The sequence below is a fragment of the Passer montanus genome, unplaced genomic scaffold, assembly GCF_014805655.1.
Source record: "Passer montanus isolate IOZ18808 unplaced genomic scaffold, ASM1480565v1 scaffold7, whole genome shotgun sequence".
NCBI lineage: Eukaryota > Metazoa > Chordata > Aves > Passeriformes > Passeridae > Passer > Passer montanus.
In genome coordinates, this window is record NW_024372147.1 from 13,648,309 (window position 1) to 13,665,292 (window position 16,984).

General features: G+C 48.7%; 1 protein-coding gene across 1 annotated transcript; it reads right to left on the bottom strand.

The window, feature by feature from the left end:
- Positions 1-5,534: 5,534 nt before the first annotated feature.
- DMRT3 (doublesex and mab-3 related transcription factor 3) lies at positions 5,535-13,625 on the bottom strand. Its single transcript, XM_039730043.1, has 2 exons — positions 13,208-13,625; positions 5,535-6,499 (listed from the first exon to the last, which is right to left on the bottom strand). The coding sequence occupies exons 1-2, from the start codon at positions 13,623-13,625 to the stop codon at positions 5,535-5,537; spliced, it is 1,383 nt and encodes a 460-aa protein (XP_039585977.1).
- Positions 13,626-16,984: the final 3,359 nt, after the last annotated feature.

Consider the following 16,984-nt stretch of genomic DNA (forward strand, 5'->3'; position numbering starts at 1 on the left):
ACTCACCGTGTCAAGAAGGAATGTCAGCAATATGCAGAGGGACTAGGCTGCAGAGAAAGATGTTTCCAAAACTGGTGCATGCAACAAAGCAGGAGAGCTTCTGTCGGTTACCACAAGCATCTTCACAGCCACACTACTCCCTGCAGGCTGCCTTCCTCCCGCTGGTGTGTGCCCACTCCTGAGGGGCTGCAGCCAAAGCTGAGATCAGACTGCTGGCCTAAGTGCCAGAGCATGCTCACCCTCCCCAGAGAGAGGAGGGGAAGAGCAGCTTCTCCTGAGCCTGCACACTTCCCTGAGCCACAGAAGTCCTGGAAGAATGAATAGATTTGTTTGTCTCTCGAATTCTGCTTTTTCACTTCTCTTCAACCTTTTACTGATTCCTGTATTCTCTGACTCTTGTGGGGGGAAAAAAAGGCAATTAGTACAATTTTGTCTCAAGATTTCTGGTTTTATCTAGGTGTTACAGAGGAGAAAGTTGGAATGCATAAAGTCAACAAACTCAGAAGAGGGAGGAAGAAAGAACCCAAACAGTTTTTACCTTAGGTCTCACAACTTTTAGCCATTTTGTGACAGTTGTTTGCTCAGGGCTATCTAAGGATAACCCTAAGGCTTTCTGGAAAATTCTTGCTGAAGACAGTCACAGGTCAGACATTGAAAAGCTATAGACTCTCACAGAGAAAAAATCAGAAAGAGAATCCTACATACATCATCTGGTAAACACTATGTTCTACTCTCTTACTTACAGAACACTTAAACTCTTTGTGAATTTTCAGATAAAAACAATTAAATCCTTGTCGCAGTTATCTTTATCTCACAGGAAGGGAAAATTCTTCCTCAGAGTGTAGGGCAGAGCAAGGATGTAACCTTGCAAAGGTTTCTCCTGTCTATCTCTCATCTTAATCTCCTGCACAGCTTGTGAAGAGATAAAGTAGCAAACCATACTCCTAAGGTGTTGTAAATATTTTCTTTCTGTTGCAGCTTGAAGAGCAAGAGAGCTCTGGCAGGAGGCCTCTTTAAAGCATATCTCCCTCTGCAGAGACCAAATCTTTCCGTACATTTGATTCTCTGTATCCATCCTCTACATGATCTGGTAGTGATCTAAGGGTTGGATTCTCCCCTTAGGGCTAGGATTTGGCCTCTGTACAGGCATGTTTAGTGAATAGCTGTGGCCATGGCTCTCTAGCACTGCTGCTAATGTGGAAATTTATTAAATTAATCTCTAGTGAGGAGCACAACCCTTAACCAATACTCCTATGGATGCAACACTGAGTCATACATGAAATCCATGACAGTGCAGAAATGTTGCAGGGAGCACATTAACAAAACATCATTTAGGGTAAAAAGTCCTGTCTTTGTTATCTTCCAGTAGCCAACTAGTGTGAGAATGTTAAATATTGTATTAAGTTAGTTTTTATAGGGAAGGGAGAAGAATGATGCGTCAAAGTTAAATGTCCACTAAAATTGAAGTTTAGATAGTATGCATTCAGAAATAATTTTATTTTCCAGTAATGACAATATGCAATATCACGTAAGAAATGAAATTGAAGAATTGATCTTATTCTTCAAATACAGGATAGCTTCAATATTAAAATTAACATATAAATTTAGCATAAATCTTATTTCCCCACTCATGTCTGCTGAGTAAATGCACATAAAGAATGAATCACTGAAACAGTACACTGAGAGAATCAGAGTCATTTTTCAAAGATGCCAGCACAAATGTGAGGTGAGCCTGTTCACCAAGCATACAACAAATATTGCAGAGGTGGCCCTTCAGACCCACTAGCGGGGTAAGTCAGGGACCCCCAGAAAAGCAGCACAACACCAGCAAGAACAAGGCTAGGGATAGTTTGGCACAGGACATCCCCATTGTGCTGTGCTTACCCCTGCCATCCCTCTGACTATTCCCTTATCCACAGGTATGAGAGATACCGGAGAACGTGAGCATCACACTGGGGCTCTCCATGGCATTTGAGGGAGAAATTATTATTGTTACTGTTTACGTCATTGTTTGCCTTAACCACCTTGTCACAGCTAGAGGTCAGCTAGCGGGGGTCTGGCAATGTGCCTCTGGGGCAGCTGCCAGCCTCTGCAGAGCCCACTGCCCTGGTGTGTGTCAGGCTGCACAAGCAGACCTGTGAGCAGAGAGAGCTTTCTGTGGCATATCCCAGAGACCTGACAGTGAAATCACCTCTCTGACAGGAGAAAAAGCAGTTCTGAGGCACCCAAAAAAGGCTCCTGAGGGGCTGTTCAGACAGGGGCAGGAGCTGTGCAGAAGGCTTGGTGCTGAAGGTCTCTTGCTCCCAGAAAGCCACAGCCGCTCTAGTACCCCAAAAAAAAGGCTTTAAAAAAACCCTAAAAAAACCCCAACAACCCGTCGGACTCTGAGATCTACAGAGACCTCACCAAGCTCAAGGCGTCCTACTTGATATTTGAATTTTTTTTTTTTTTTATTTCCTCGGGGTGTTTCTGAGCATCCACGCTTCCAGCTTCACCCCTCCTCATCCCGATGCCCGCTCTGCCTCAGCTCGGACGAGGATATACCCTTATTGGCCACAAGATGGAGCAGGGAAACGCAAGTTCTAGGCGCTGCCGGGCCGCGGGGCCGAGGGAATCCCAGGATGCTCCCGACGCGGGCGCTCCGCGGGCTGAGGAGCATCAGCTGCGGCGGCACGGCTGTCGCCGCCCTCGGGGAGAGCACCGCCTGAGCCAGGCCGGGCACCGCAGCTCCGGGAGCCCGCTGCGGGCCCGGAGCGGCTCCAGCAGGAACGGCGCTCCCGCTCCCCGCGCTCGCCCCGGCTGGAAGGGTGGGATGGGGTGGGCAGCGCCCAGCAAAGGTCTGAGGAACAGGTCCCAGCACCGTGTGGGCAGAAGATTCCTGCCAATATGCCAAGGGATCCTTAAAAATTTCACTGCCTGCAGTGCCAGCCTGGACAACACAGCTGGATGAACAAGGCAATTTCTCAAAGGTATCATTGCAGGCTCGAACATATATTAAAAAAAAATCTTCTTGATAACTAAAATATTGCATGGTCAAACAAAAATTAGTGTTCAATACGAAAATTTGCGTTTCTTATTTTGAACACAGATATATTTGCTTTATTTAAGAAAAAAAAAGTTTGTCAATTGAGTCAAGAGTTATTTTATAACACGAGAGACAGGATTATTTTAACTTGTTTCTTTTTTCAGAAAACGGCTTGTCAGAAGAGATAGAATTTTAAAAATCATACCGTCAAATTTGCATTTTTCACCACAAGTGTGATAATAGTTCATTCCATGTTAGCCAAGGGTCATCTTTCTTTGAAAGATGTGTCCCAATGCTAAGATGCCAAAATTCAATTCTCTGAAAACCCACAGACCACAGAGGGTATGAGCTTTTGCAGGTATCACAGTTTGGTCTTTCTGCTGAAGATGATTCAACATCTGTAGCAAAACAAACAAGCAAAACAAACAAAAAACCTCCACTGAGATTTCATTTAAGGTACAGGGGATGCCTAACATTTCTGCAGGCAGGAAATCTGCTCAAAACTGGAGCTCCAGGGCCTGTCTGCTCTTATCTAGCCTTGACAACTTCTCAGAAATGTGTCAGAGCACCGTGCTTCACTGCCACCTGCCTTTCTGCTTGCAAGATCTATTTTACATATTACTTCTCCCTCTGGAGTGGCTTTAAGATGAATTTGTTTACAAATGCCATGGGAATGCAGGAAAATCTGTCACTGCACAACTGAAACCCTGCATTTAGGAAAACTCCGGATGCTTGCATTTCTATATTTCCATATTTCCTTAAGGGAATTCTTTTTTTTTCCTCTCTTCCCCTGCTTTTATGTCTTTGTAGCATAATCAATAAAATGCTTTTCAGAACAGGTTGGAAAATTATGCAAGATAAAGTATCTTTCAGTTAATTTATCCCCGGAGGAAAATAAAGTCATTATTTTATTCTCCTTTTTGTGCGTATCCAGTACCTTTATAAATCATGTGCACAAGACTTACAGAACATGAAATGCTAAATGAGAACACAGGCATTCGTATCAACAATGACACCAGATAACATGCCTGATACACTTATATAACAGTTTTAAAGCCCATCTGCTTTAGAGTCCAACTTCAGGGTGGCCTCACCTTTCTTTTGAGGTGTGGGACTAATCCCCAGACCTGAAAGACAACAGAGACATTTCATCTGCATTCAGAGGTGTGTTTGGTAAAAAGTCAATTGTTAAGCATACGTAGTCACTTGTGAACAGTTGAAAAAAATTACACTAAGAGCTTAACAAACTTCTAAGTGGACATTAAACTTAGAGGCATTCCTCATCAGAAGCAATTCCTAATGTTACTCAGACACACATAAGATATGCAGTGTAATCAGTGCATGCAATCATGCAATAAATTGTTCAAACCATTACTTTTCTAGGGGAAAAGGGGAGCTGCCATTTGGCTAAAAATTATTTTAAAGAAATGCCCACTATTACATCCTATTCCCGTTTGGGTTTTTTTTTTGGTTTTCTACTTCTACAGAATAGGAAAAAAAGACACTTCTGAAGCATTGGGAGAGCCTTTTGTTTTCTGCTTTCTGTGATTGTAGCAAGCTCTGCTTTATGCAGCTGAGCTTGGAAATATCTGCAGTACAAATACAAGAGACCTCAGCTTCCCTGATGACAGCTTTTGCCTAATCTCAGTTGCAAGTTACAAGTCACAGAAGCAAAACCCAGACTTGGAAAAAGAGGTTTCCCCTGACTGCAGCTGCTGGAGCTGGACATTTTAACCCCGGCTCTCTATCTTCAGAATGTTATTTGCCCAGTATAAATGACATAAACCAAGATCATCATCTTAGTTTATTTTTCTAGAGTCCTTAGCATGCTACATTAACCTGACAATGCTTAATCTGGTGTTCATTTCACAATACACTTCATGCAATTCACAGCTGTAATTGGTTTTACACTGACATTACACATTTTGACCTAGCCATGGGAAAAGAATAACTCTTAATAATATTTCTCTGAAAAGTGTCCAAGCTCAAGCAGCACAGAAGCAGCTCATGTTAGTTACATGTGTGTATTTCTTTCTTCTGCCTTTTCTTTCACTGCAAGGATGATCACTGGCATAAGATTATAACGTCCTTGTTTTAGTCTATTTGCAATTGAACTATGTTTGCTTGATTTCTTATGTCCTGAGGAGTTCTCAATTATAAAACAGCATTCAAGTATTCTAGTTTAACATCCCCATTTTTCTGAGTTAAGGAACAAAGTAGACCTTGGGCTTCTGTTTCCATTATGAGTCTTCTAGAGTCCCATAACTGGTAGCCATAAAGTCTTCCTTTGCAACACACACTCAGCACTAAAGCCAGAGTATTGCTATTTGGCATTATCCAGTGAAGTGCAAGAAATTAAATAAGTTACGTCTTTATTGCTATAGTACAATACCAAGCAACTTTCAAATACAATTGCAAGAGTTTTGTAGAGTACATGTCCCTCCTCTTAGGGGCCAGTAGTTCAGCTGCACTGTGAGTATCGCTTAGCTGTCACATGCCAAATGTCAGTCTAAGAAGATGTGTTGAGTATTCTTGAGTCTGAAGAATCAGACCTGTCCTCATACTCGTCTTCTGTGTAAATTGGTTGCTTAGACACAATTGGGCAACCATCATCAGGAATTGAAATCCTAGGATCTTCTGACGAGCGGGAAGGAAGGACAGGCGAGCTTCGGAAAACAGCGGCTGAGTTGCCAGAGAAAGGACTGACATACTGGGACCGCAGCTGGTACTGCTGCTGCAATGTCATGGTGTTCCACAGGGTGACGTCGTTGGGCAGGAATGGGCTGGACTGGTTTCGCGCCAAAGTGTTCCTCAGCATCAGCGGGTAGCGTGGTGGCTGAGGAAACGGGTGCTGCAAAGGTACGGCTAGAGGATTTGGCACAACATTACTGGAATCAGCAGAGAACCTCAGAGTGTCGGGAACCCTAAATGCCGAGCCCACAGACCACTTGGAAGATGAAATAGGATAGGAACTCAATGTGTGTTCAAAAATATGCCCATTGGAAGGCAAAACAAGACCATCCGATTCTGCAGAAGTTCTCTCTCCACTGGCCACTGACGACCGACTGGATAGGAGAACCTCTACAGCACTCACCAGGTCACCGCCACACCCCTTCAGGATCAACTCTAGCACAGCTGGCTTTTGGTTAGGGAAAATCTTTTTCAAGACTTCAAGCGGGGGTCTGTTTGCTTTCAAACTGAATGGTAAAGAAACTGTCCCAGAAGGACCTTCTATCAGGAGGTGGTTCTGCTCTGGGTGGTACTTGGGGCTCTCTGGACGGTTCTCTGTGCTCCCAGCATTTTTCTGAACTGCAAAACCGACCTCATCCACTGAAACAATTTCGGGGCTTTCAGGGTTGAAACAACTTTTGGCTTTAGTCATGTCTGGGGAACTCCTTTGGTCTGTGTCTTTGTCACTGTAGGTCTCGGCATTGTCTGCTCCACTGGCATCACCCAACCGCTCCTCATTCACGTCTGCAAAGAGAAGTCAGAGAAGTTAACAGAAAACTGAGGCCAAAAGCTTTTTACAGAGATTTGAGGATGCTGTCTTCTTAAAATGAACAGACCAGGACTCTAAGGGGGAAAAAGTGCTTTTTCTCAGAGACCCTACAAAAATTAAGGTATCTTTGCAACATGCCATGAGAATAAAACTGCAAAAGGATAATGTGACCTGATCTAGACATACTCTGTCTCATTCTCCCATGTGCAAGCAAAGAATGTGATCATTTTTCTGCTGCATCAAAAGTGCTATATCTATCCTTTCTCACTGGTTACAAGGCAGCAACCCACCATCAAACTGCAAGATTTCTCAGAGGAACTTTAGCGCTCTCAGATCATAATACCTCATTAGCACCATCTCATTATGTGTGAGCTGAAGAGGGCACTTAGGAGATGAAAATTCCCCTGCACTTACAACAGCATTGGTGGAACCACTCCGTTGTGACTACAGATTGAAGGTTTTAAAAGCCTTCAAACAAATAAATGTATTACAGCTCTAAGGAATTGCAGCTTTTCCTCTAAACCCTTAAATATGTCTGATGCCTTGTACCATCCAAGCAGATATTCTAGAAAAGTCTGGTTTGGAGAAGACATCTGGAAGGCATTTGGTCCAACATCCTCTTCAAAGTGGGAGCAGCCTTACACAAAGAGCAGGTTGCTCATATCCCTGCTTAGCTGAGTTTTAAATAATTCCAAGGATGAGGAATTATTCCTCACAACCTCTCTTAGCAATTGTTCCAGGTATCTTGCTTTCTATATGCTAAACTAAGAAGAATGAGAGCTGAGTATGGAGCTGAAAACAAGCCCATTGACCATGCTGTCTCCAGATGGACACTCAACACTCTTTGGTAATGCCTGACCAGAGTATGGACTCTTTGAAATAAGACTGCTTGTTGGCAAGAAGAAGGGAAGGATGCTTGCTTATGCAAAAGAGGATCAATGTACTTGCTTGAGATTGTTCATTGGTACTTCCCAAGAACGCAGTTCTGCTGGCTTTCCTCATTGAGCAGAATGTTTACATTCTTGGGAAGCACCAATGCATGGAGCGAGGATCACTGTCTAAGCTGCAGCTGACAGTCTACTTTAACCACACAGGGCAGTGCTTTTGAACACACAAATTGGAAGGACTATCTGCAAAAACCAATACAACTATTTTCTTAGTTTTCCAAGCTGCTGACAAACACCCCAACTAGATAAAGTATCTGTTAGAAGCAAGCAAAGTTTCCTAAAATGTGCTGATGATCCCACCTGCCCAACTGAGATGGAACCAGTTAAGATATGGAGTTAGAGGTGTGCACCTGAGTTAGAGTTTAGCACCTGAGCCTCACTGCTCACCATCTCCTACCTTCCTCTCACGGCAGGAAAAAGCAGAGCATCTGCTCATCAGTTAGTGGGCTAAGTTTAACATTTAACAGATCAGCATGAAAAAAAGACTATTAATGGAATTTATCCACTAGACAGAAAGAAGTCAGGGTCTGAGCAAGCCTGAGCTGAGCGAGAAGCCACTGTGCTCGCCACAGTGGGAGCTATAAATAAAGAAGAGATCCTGGCAGAGCACAGCCTGACAGTGTGAGCATGTGAGCAAAGAAAGGTTCTCCTCATGAGGATGGCTGTACCTGGCAGAAACAATGGGCCATCCCACAGAGATGTGGGATGCTGCTAATTTGGGCTGTGGAAGATAGGTATGTAGCTGAGGAATACAGATGCTCTTAGAAAAATCTCACTCCCTTCAGCAGGATAACCCATTTTGGCAACTGGTTTTTACACTGGTTATGCCACCTGTTATCTGCTAACAGGGAAGCAGTAACTCTGCATGTTTTATATTAGTGAGAAGCCTATGTACATTTCCTCTTTCTCATACGTTCAGCGCATCAATCTTGCTTTAGCAGCTAAAGCAGAATGCAGGAATCGCTTGCCGATGGCAAACTGGCACCTGCATCCTTTTGAGGAGGTGCTAAGATATTGGCATAGCTCATCCATTATTGAGAAAACGTGAGACTCACACTACCTTTCCCTTCTAATCCCTTCACTATGTATTTATTACAAATCTTGGTGAGTGGACTGTTTATACAGTCAAGGCTTAGCGGGCAGTCTGAGAACATCCTTGTCCCTATCTTGACAGAGTTAGAGAAGCTGTTTAAGGAAGATCATTGCCCTAATTTTCACATAAATAAATTGCACTGTGGTGGTAAATATCACCAAATGGACTGAAAACAAGGAGAACATATTTCAGAATTACCTCAGGCTCACGTTTAGAGTGTATCTTTATGAGATGAGAGCAAGTATGGCTGTGGAGAAAATATGTGTTTATTTAAAAAAACCAACAATCAAACACCCTCAGATCAGGTAAGTTATCTCAAATATATTCCCTGATCCTTACAAAATGTTATTTTCAGGATATTTCAGATTTTCTTCATTTTCTGTACTCTTAAAAATATTCTTATGAGGCTTGCCTAAAAAATTTTTATCAAATTCTGAAAACTTGTCTGACTGAATTTTGCGTCTTTATCATCAGGAGACCACGCAAGACGCTGGGTCTTAGCTGTTGTGCAGGGGCAGTCTCGTCATACAGCACAGGTCACAGCGACACATCTCACTAGGCTGCGATACTCGCAGGGACAGAGCCAGAAAACAAGCCTTCGTTGATTTTAAATCGAAGTGGCGCTATTAACACACAGAGAATTACCCTCTGCTGGCTACCACTGAGCATGGAGGCTGCTGTGTTTTTCCCTCTTTGGGCGCATTTCTGGGTGCCGGTGCCAGGCAGCTCCCAGCCCGGGCTGGGGCGGTGTCGCACGCCGGGGCCGAGCCTGTCGCACCCGCCCGGCCCTCGGGGCTTCCCCGTCTGTAGGCTGCGCTTGAACTGCTTTAAACACCCCTTTCCTGCTACGCTGAAGGCTCGGGGAGGATCAGGCGAGCTCCGGGGACTGTCCCCAGCCCTTCATGGGAACCGCCGCGACCGGGATTTGCGTTCGTTTAAAATTGGCACAAAACAGCCATCGTCAAATAAACGAAAATTTGTGAAGACGCAAAATAGCCATTGTCAAATAAACAAAAAATTGTGAAGATACATTGCAAATGTCCTTATGTGGACACTGAATTTTAGGAACATTATATGCATGTATAATTACAAATGTTTGTATTTTCAGGTACAAAAATAATTCTGTATTTAGAACGTACTGCTCCTCACCAAAGCTTTTTTTCTTTTCATAATTCGTAACTTGTACATGAGGATATTCTCGGCTTCAAGAAAGAAATCTCCTCCTCAGATATTTTTTACGATTTTGGGGGTTTGGATATTACATTTTGTCCTGTGTGAGCTCTGAGCTTTTTTGCTGTATTTCTGGTGGTGGCTGTGTTTTGGTGGTTTGCTCTTTTTTTGTTGTTTGTTTTTGGGTTTTTTGTGGATTATTTTTGGGTTTTTTTTGTTTTGTTTTGTTTTTGTTTTTTGGGGTTTTTTTTGTTTTTTTGTTTTTAGGGGGAGGGGGGTTGCTTGTTTTGTTCCTGTCTTTTTGTGGGGTTTTGGTTTTGGGAGGGTTGTTTCTTTGTGTGGCTCTGGGGTTGGATTTTTGTCTTTTGGGGGGGTTGTTTTGTTGCATGTGTGTATGTGTGTGTGTGTTGGGGGTGTTTTCCCCCCAACACCTTCTATTTCGAATTGCCTGCATTGAAGTATCCAGTTCGTAATTCCTGGAAAAACTAAGGAAACTATTTTCCTACTGATACAAAAGATGGGGATATTCACCTAATAATATGCATGCAGGGAGAGATACCAACCCAGATCAGAGATGCAGTGCAAATACAGATACACATGAAACAGAACAGTGGGAGAACCATACATGCATTTACAGTAAAATACAATACAAATTCAGCCCAATATTTACTCCAATTCTTCTTGACCATCTCTACATTAATAACCATGAGCCAAATGTTGTAAAGGGGCCAAATAAAAGTAAAATAAATGAGAGGGAAAAGCTGTTCTCAAGTTAGTAACTTGTCTGGAAAACTTTGTCTAATATTCTGGAACCAAATTTGCTTTTCCGATATTCCAGCTGCTGAGTCTGTATTAAAACAGCATGTTCTTCGATTGTTAGAAAATCTTTTTTCTCAGCACAGATTTTCTTGTATCTCAAAAGTACCTGCTACCTTAATTGCATTATTAGGAAAGGCTGATACCAGAACTAGCATAACTGCACATAAAGCTAAGGCTATGTTTTTGGTGGGGGCTTTTTTTGTTTGGGTTTGACTTTGTTACTTTTGCTGTCTGTTTGGAAGAGTGGGGTGTTTGTTAGCTTGATTTTGGTTGTTGGGGCTTTGTTTAGGTTTTGGTTTTAATTACTTTCACTTAGACTTTCTTCCCTATATTCAAAGATCTAAATACTCTGTAGGAGACTAATCACTGCTCTCAAATTAATACGGGGACAGCTGCACTGCATTAAGAAACTGTCTCTGAAATATCAGATGACAAATATAGCATTATATTGTTAACAAGTCTTGATAACTACTACTAAGACAAATATAACAAATATTCCCTTCCCGTGGGCAAGGGAAGTTCCTGAGCACGGTATCAGGAGGAGGAATCAATCCAGGTTAGCAGAGGCAGATGCAGCAAGGGTAGTTTCAGAGCTTCGCAATTGTCCTACCGAAATGGCCGATTGTAGCGGGAATAAAAGCAAACGGATCTGATTTTACCATATATTGGGAAATATCCCTTCGACAATGAAAAACTTTTCACGAGAGTAACATCCTCGGGGAGGAAGGAGTGCGTGTGTGTTTTAGAAAGTGGATGGACAGCAGGTTTATCCTCTGTTTTTACGGCAATTTTAATGCAGTTAATGGAAAGAGAAGAAAGAGAAAACCCTGCTACTCAGAGCACACAGGATAATTGGAAATAAGCAAGTCGTGTGGTCAAACAGTGTCTGGTGGAAGGTGACAGCAGGCATCTCTAAGGAGCCCATTTTCCACCTTGCTCTCATGCATTCTCTTGTTCATAAAAAGTGAGGGGGAAAGCCGTCTGTGACAATCAGGGACTGGGGACCACTGACTGGGTGATGTCTGTGGGATCAGAAAGGCTCCCCGGTGGTCCTGGGGTACCTCGGTCCCCCCAGCCCGGCCTCACGGGAGGGGACGGGGGCAAGCACAGCGCCGAGGGCTTGATTTATGGAGATCTACGTTGTGGTTTGTTGTTTGTTTATTTGGGTTTTTTTTTTGCTCCGTAAAGCTATTATCAGAAAGTGCTGACTAGCTGGCAAGGAAGAATTTCTCATCAATACACTTCGATTGTATTTTGCAAACAAAATGCCTGTTGCTTGGTAACATTTCACTTGAGCCTGACCTTCCCCAAAAGTTATTGCTATCAGATTCGATTTACACTCTCCTCCCGTGATTACTGTAATCTTTTAAACCGGGAAGTTCATACATCAGGGTGAAGGAAAGTTGAGCGCGCAAGTTAATATCGTTCCTATCTGGCAGATTTATATCGTGCTGGCGGATGGGAACTTTCATTTTCTCGAAGAAGCAAGGCGGGTTTTTCCTCTTCTCTCCCCATCTCCTCGGCCTTATCCCCCGCTACCTGCACACAGGGAGGAGAGCGCGGAGCGTCCGCGCCGGCGGGAGGCTACCACCAGTGGGAAATTTGGGGAAAGACCCCCATGCCCGGCCCTGGGGGGAGGCCGACGGAACTGCGCCGAGATGTGGGGGAGGGGGCTGCCGGAGGGCAGGCAGGTGGTACCAAGGGCCGGAAAATGGGAAGCGGGTCCCAAACCAGCGGCATCCTCGCCAGAGTGTCGGACTCAGCCGTGCCGCCGCCTCGGGCCCGCTGCGTGTCCGCTCCGGTGCTGGAGGAGCAGGGACCTATGCTGGAGCCCTGGTGGACGCCTCCGTGGCCGGACTGGCTCCACAGCGCACACGGCCCGGCGCGGCGGCAGCACGGGGCTCGCCGCCCTCGTCCCGGGGCAGCAGCCTGCCTGCCGAGCATCCCTGTCGTGAGAGACAGCTCCCGCTCAGACAACGCACGGAACGCGACTGCGGCTCCGGAGCGTCAGTTTTGCCTCCAGAAATGTGTGCTAGCGACAGGTCGCGCTCACCAGGGGCCCATTGCAGGCGGTAGTTTCGGCACCCCCGACCTCTCACAAGCCGCCCCGGACGCGACCCGAAGGGACAGGCCTGTGCAGGAGGACTGCCCCGCTCAGCCCCCGCCACCACTGCGCTTCCCCCGGTCGTCACAGCTTCGCAGAAGCCTTCTTGCAGGTCCTGTCCCGTTCGAGGTCCTGCAGCCCGGTGCCCGGGGTGCGGGGAGCGGGACAGCGACTCCGGGAGCGGGACCGGGAGAAGCAGAAAGACATGCTGCTGTGATCCACGCGGGATGCGGCCCGCTCTCCGCAGACCTGAGGAACGGGCCCAGAAGCGGCACGTCGGGGGCTAGCCCATTGGCAGCCCTCTAGTTGTCTCTACTTGTCTCGGTGGACGCGATTCTGGCTGGGGAGCGGGCCGGTCACTTTGCGGCTCCATGCTTTTTAAGAGCGATAAGGTGTACCCGACGGAATTCCTCTCCATTCCCTTCCCACGGAGCCCGTCGGGTGAAAGGGAAAGCCTTCGCCTTTACTCGTTCCGGCCCCATCCCCCAAACCCCGCAGGCCGGATCCCTTCCCTCCCGCCCCGGTACCGCGGTGCCCGGCCCGGCCTCACCTGCCTTGGGGAGCGGCCCCGGGAGCGCGGGGGGCGGCTCGGCGGCCCAGCGAAGGGCGGCGGCGGCGGCCAGCGCGGCGCAGGGCGACGGCCCCGGCGGCGGCGTGGGGGGCTCGGTGCTGCCGGGCGGCCCGGGGAGGGAGCGCAGGGAGTCCGGGAGGAGGCTCTCCAGGCTTTCGTTGGCCTGCTGCCGGCGGAGCGCCACCTGCGCGGCCATCACCCGCTGCCGCTCGATGATGAGGATGCACTTCTCGCAGGTGCAGTCCTTGAAGCGGCAGTAGCGCTTGTGGCCCTTCAGCCAGGACAGCACGCCGTGGTTGCGGCACCGGGCGCACTTCGGCGTCCGCTGCAGCGGAGCCCGCGGCGGCTGCGACACCGGGCCGCCCATGTAGAGGTACGGGGAGCCATAGCCGTTCATGCCCGCGGGAGGAGCCCGGCCGGCTCCGGGGTGGAGAAGGCCTCAGCGAGGGCGGGCGGAGGCCGGGGCGATGGAGGAGAGGAGGCGGGCGGCTCTGCGGGGGGCACCCCAGGCCGGCGCGGAGAGGCACCGCCCGCCGCGGTGGCACCGGCGGGCAGAGCGCTGCCGCCGGCCGGAGCGACAGTGCCGCTGCCCGCGACCCTCCTTCCCCGGCGCCGACAGGGGAATGGAAAGATAGAGGAAGAGAGGGAGGGAGAGAGGGAGGGAGGGAAGCGGTGGCGGGGGGGCCTCTGCCCCGCCGTCGGGGCGGCGATGCCCGTGCCGTGCCGTGCCGTGCCGAAGGGGTTCGTCCCTGAGCGGACCGGGACCTCGGACGTTGCCACCCACGCCCTGCCCCTCACGCCCTGAAAGCACCCGGGGCTGACAGACGAGCAGGGTCTAGGAGGTTTCTCCGCGTCGGCCCCGCCTCGAAAGCCCCGCTGCCTCGGCGGCACGGGGCATGGCTGCCATCGCCTGTGGCACGGCGTCGCCAGCCAGTGGCGGGGCGTCGAGATCAAAGTTTTGCCAAAGTTTTGCCGCTGCAAAGAGATGCTGAGAGCAGGAGCTGTCCGGAACCAGGAGCTGCCCAGAACAACTGGGCGCAATCGGTCTGCGGCCGCGTCCCCGCGGGATCGCGCCGCAGAGCGGGAGAGGCGCGGCAGGCACCTGCCCCGTGGGGTCCGCTGCCTCTCCTGCACCCCGCGGCAAGACAGCTACCCAAACGCAAACGGTGGCTGTAGAAAGGAACGTGAAATTCACGGCAAGTCAGGTTGCTTGAAACCTAAATGATAATGTCTGATGCGGCGGACTTGTGTTCTGCATTTCCCTACGCCGAGGGGTTTCTCGCTGAAACACGGGTATTTCCCGTGTGGCAGCGAGAACCTTGAATCCAAATGTAATATATTGGTGGGAAAAAAATACCAAAAAGTTATATGCATTTTGGCTGGAGGGAACAAATTTACCGCAAGCGTTCATCTGCCCGCGGCGTAGCGTCCGCGGGCGGGCACGGGCTGCTGCTTGGAGCCGAACCCATTTCGTTGCCTCAAGACCTTCCCTGCTCTTCCCAGGCATCTTTCCACCATAACCGCTACACGAAATAAAGATTTTAGCGAGGCTACGTAATTAGGAAATCAGATTTAAAACTCGGGGAGTATCTCGCCGGAGAGAATAAAAGGCACAGTGGTACCTACGAAGGTATTTGCGTGGTATTTCATTACTAGGCTCTTTCCTCGTTACTTTTCTGCTTCTAGAGGAAGAGTGATTCTTTCTCCCCCGGGCTGGGCGCAGGGTGAGAGGAGGATGAGCGCTCCACCTGTAAATCGCACCGAGCCAAGGAGGTGAATCGGATCAGATACGGGGAGCAGTGCATTTTCTGTCAGTAGAACATAATTTTTTTGCACGCACTGAACCCTGCAGCTCGCAACTGACCTCCCCCGCGGGGCCTCTTGCGCACTCGGGAGTCCCAGTCGAGGGGAGAAAAAGACAGAAGAGGACCACCCATTCAACTATCACAGAATTACGCAAGATGATGCGCACCCACTCTTGGAAATCCCTCTAAACGAAGAAACGGGGTGCAACTGCCTGAGGCGGTGGTGATCGTGGTGGAAAACCCTACTTCCCCACTAGCTGCAGAGGGTCCTGCGGGGCGCCTCCGCCACCGCAGCCGGCCGGGCGGCTGCCAGATCCCGAGCCGAGGTGCGGCGGTAGGCTGGCGGAGGGAGGACCGGGGGCCCCTCTCTCGCCTGGCTGCACATCGGGCTCTTAGGCTGAAATGCCCGTTTGATATAATACTGTAATCCTTTTCTCATATTTGATGGGAATGGTTTCCATGTCCTAGTATTTGACAACATCTACCCACAGGGCCAGATTCGTATTTATGTTAGCAAAACGTCCCCTGTCTGAAAGTCCATTGTAACCCAACACCTGACAACCCCGGTTCCCATTTCTGCTCGCCGAAAAGGTTTATTCAAGCACATAATGGGATCCCAGCAGAAAGCTTTTCAGACGAAGTGGCGATGGTAAACTGCGCCACATGAACTCCGTTTCCAGGGCTATTAAGCTTTTAATTGCAAAACAGCAGAGGAAATTTCAAGGTGACAATGAGGTGTTAGCAGTTAGCGCCCAGAATAATAGACCGAAAGAGAATGAATGTGCGAAACATATGCTCCAAATAACATTTAGCGGAAAAGACCGGCTCAGCCAAAGGGCCAAAGAACCCCTGCCGACCGGGCAGGGCGGGAGACGAGCTGGAAACCGGCCCGAATCCGCTGGCATTTCGCGACTTTTCGATGTAGAGCCATGCGGAGGACTCGGCGCTACCGCCCAGTAGCTGCTGGAAGCCGCCGTGAGCCGCATCTCTGCCGGGCGGACAGGGGCGGCCGCAGGGTCTGCTGCGCCGGGGTGCCCCGCCGGCCCCGCGTCCTAGGGGCGGAGGAGGGGGTCGGAGGAGGGAGTGCTCGGTAGTGCTCGCACTGCTACAAAATAAGCTTTTCGGGAGAGGGCGTTCGCGGGATGCTGGTGACCACTTGAGCGAGTGCGAACGGCAGGATTAGTTCGCCTCGCCCGAACTGCTTTAGGGCATTACCGGCGTTACAAGGAAAAGGCAGGAATAAATTAGGCATGATTGCCCGCTCGGAGAGTGACTCTCGGTGTCTCTGACCGTCTGTGAGGGCACACAGTAAGGAGGTAGAGGAGCAAAATGCCAGCTCTGCTGGGCTGCGTGGTGGGGCGTCACGCTAGAGCGGGGCGAAACTTTCATGGATGACTTCGAGGAAAATGTGAATTCCGCACAGGGTCAGGCAAATCAGCAAAGCTGCCTGGCGCTGGGCGAGGAACGCGGTTTTTGAGAGGAGTAGCATTAATAAAGGTCACTGCTTACCAACCAGCTAGAGATACTTGGGAAGAGGGTGACTTGCGGTGCGGTGGAAAAACAAAATAGTAACAACAAACGAACAAACAAAACAACACCCCCAACCACAAAACCCCCAACCAAAAAAGGGAACAGAAACAAAACAGTCGCAACAGAGAAACCAACCACAGACACAGACAAACCGAACAAAACCCAACCAAACCCCAAACTGCCCCAAACTCCAAAAAGCCCGTGAAAAGTCTCCGTGCTCCATGCAACAGCCCCGTTAGTTCTGCTCGGAGGCGTCCCAGAGATCAAAAGGAGGAACGTCCCGGGCCGTGCAAATGGAGAGCACCCATGGACAGGCCAGGGAGAAGTGCCAGCTCCCCGCGCGGCCGCGCATCCAGCATCCACGGGGCAGCCGAGCATCCAGCCGGGCCGGCGCTCCCAGCTACAGCCACCGCCTTCCCAC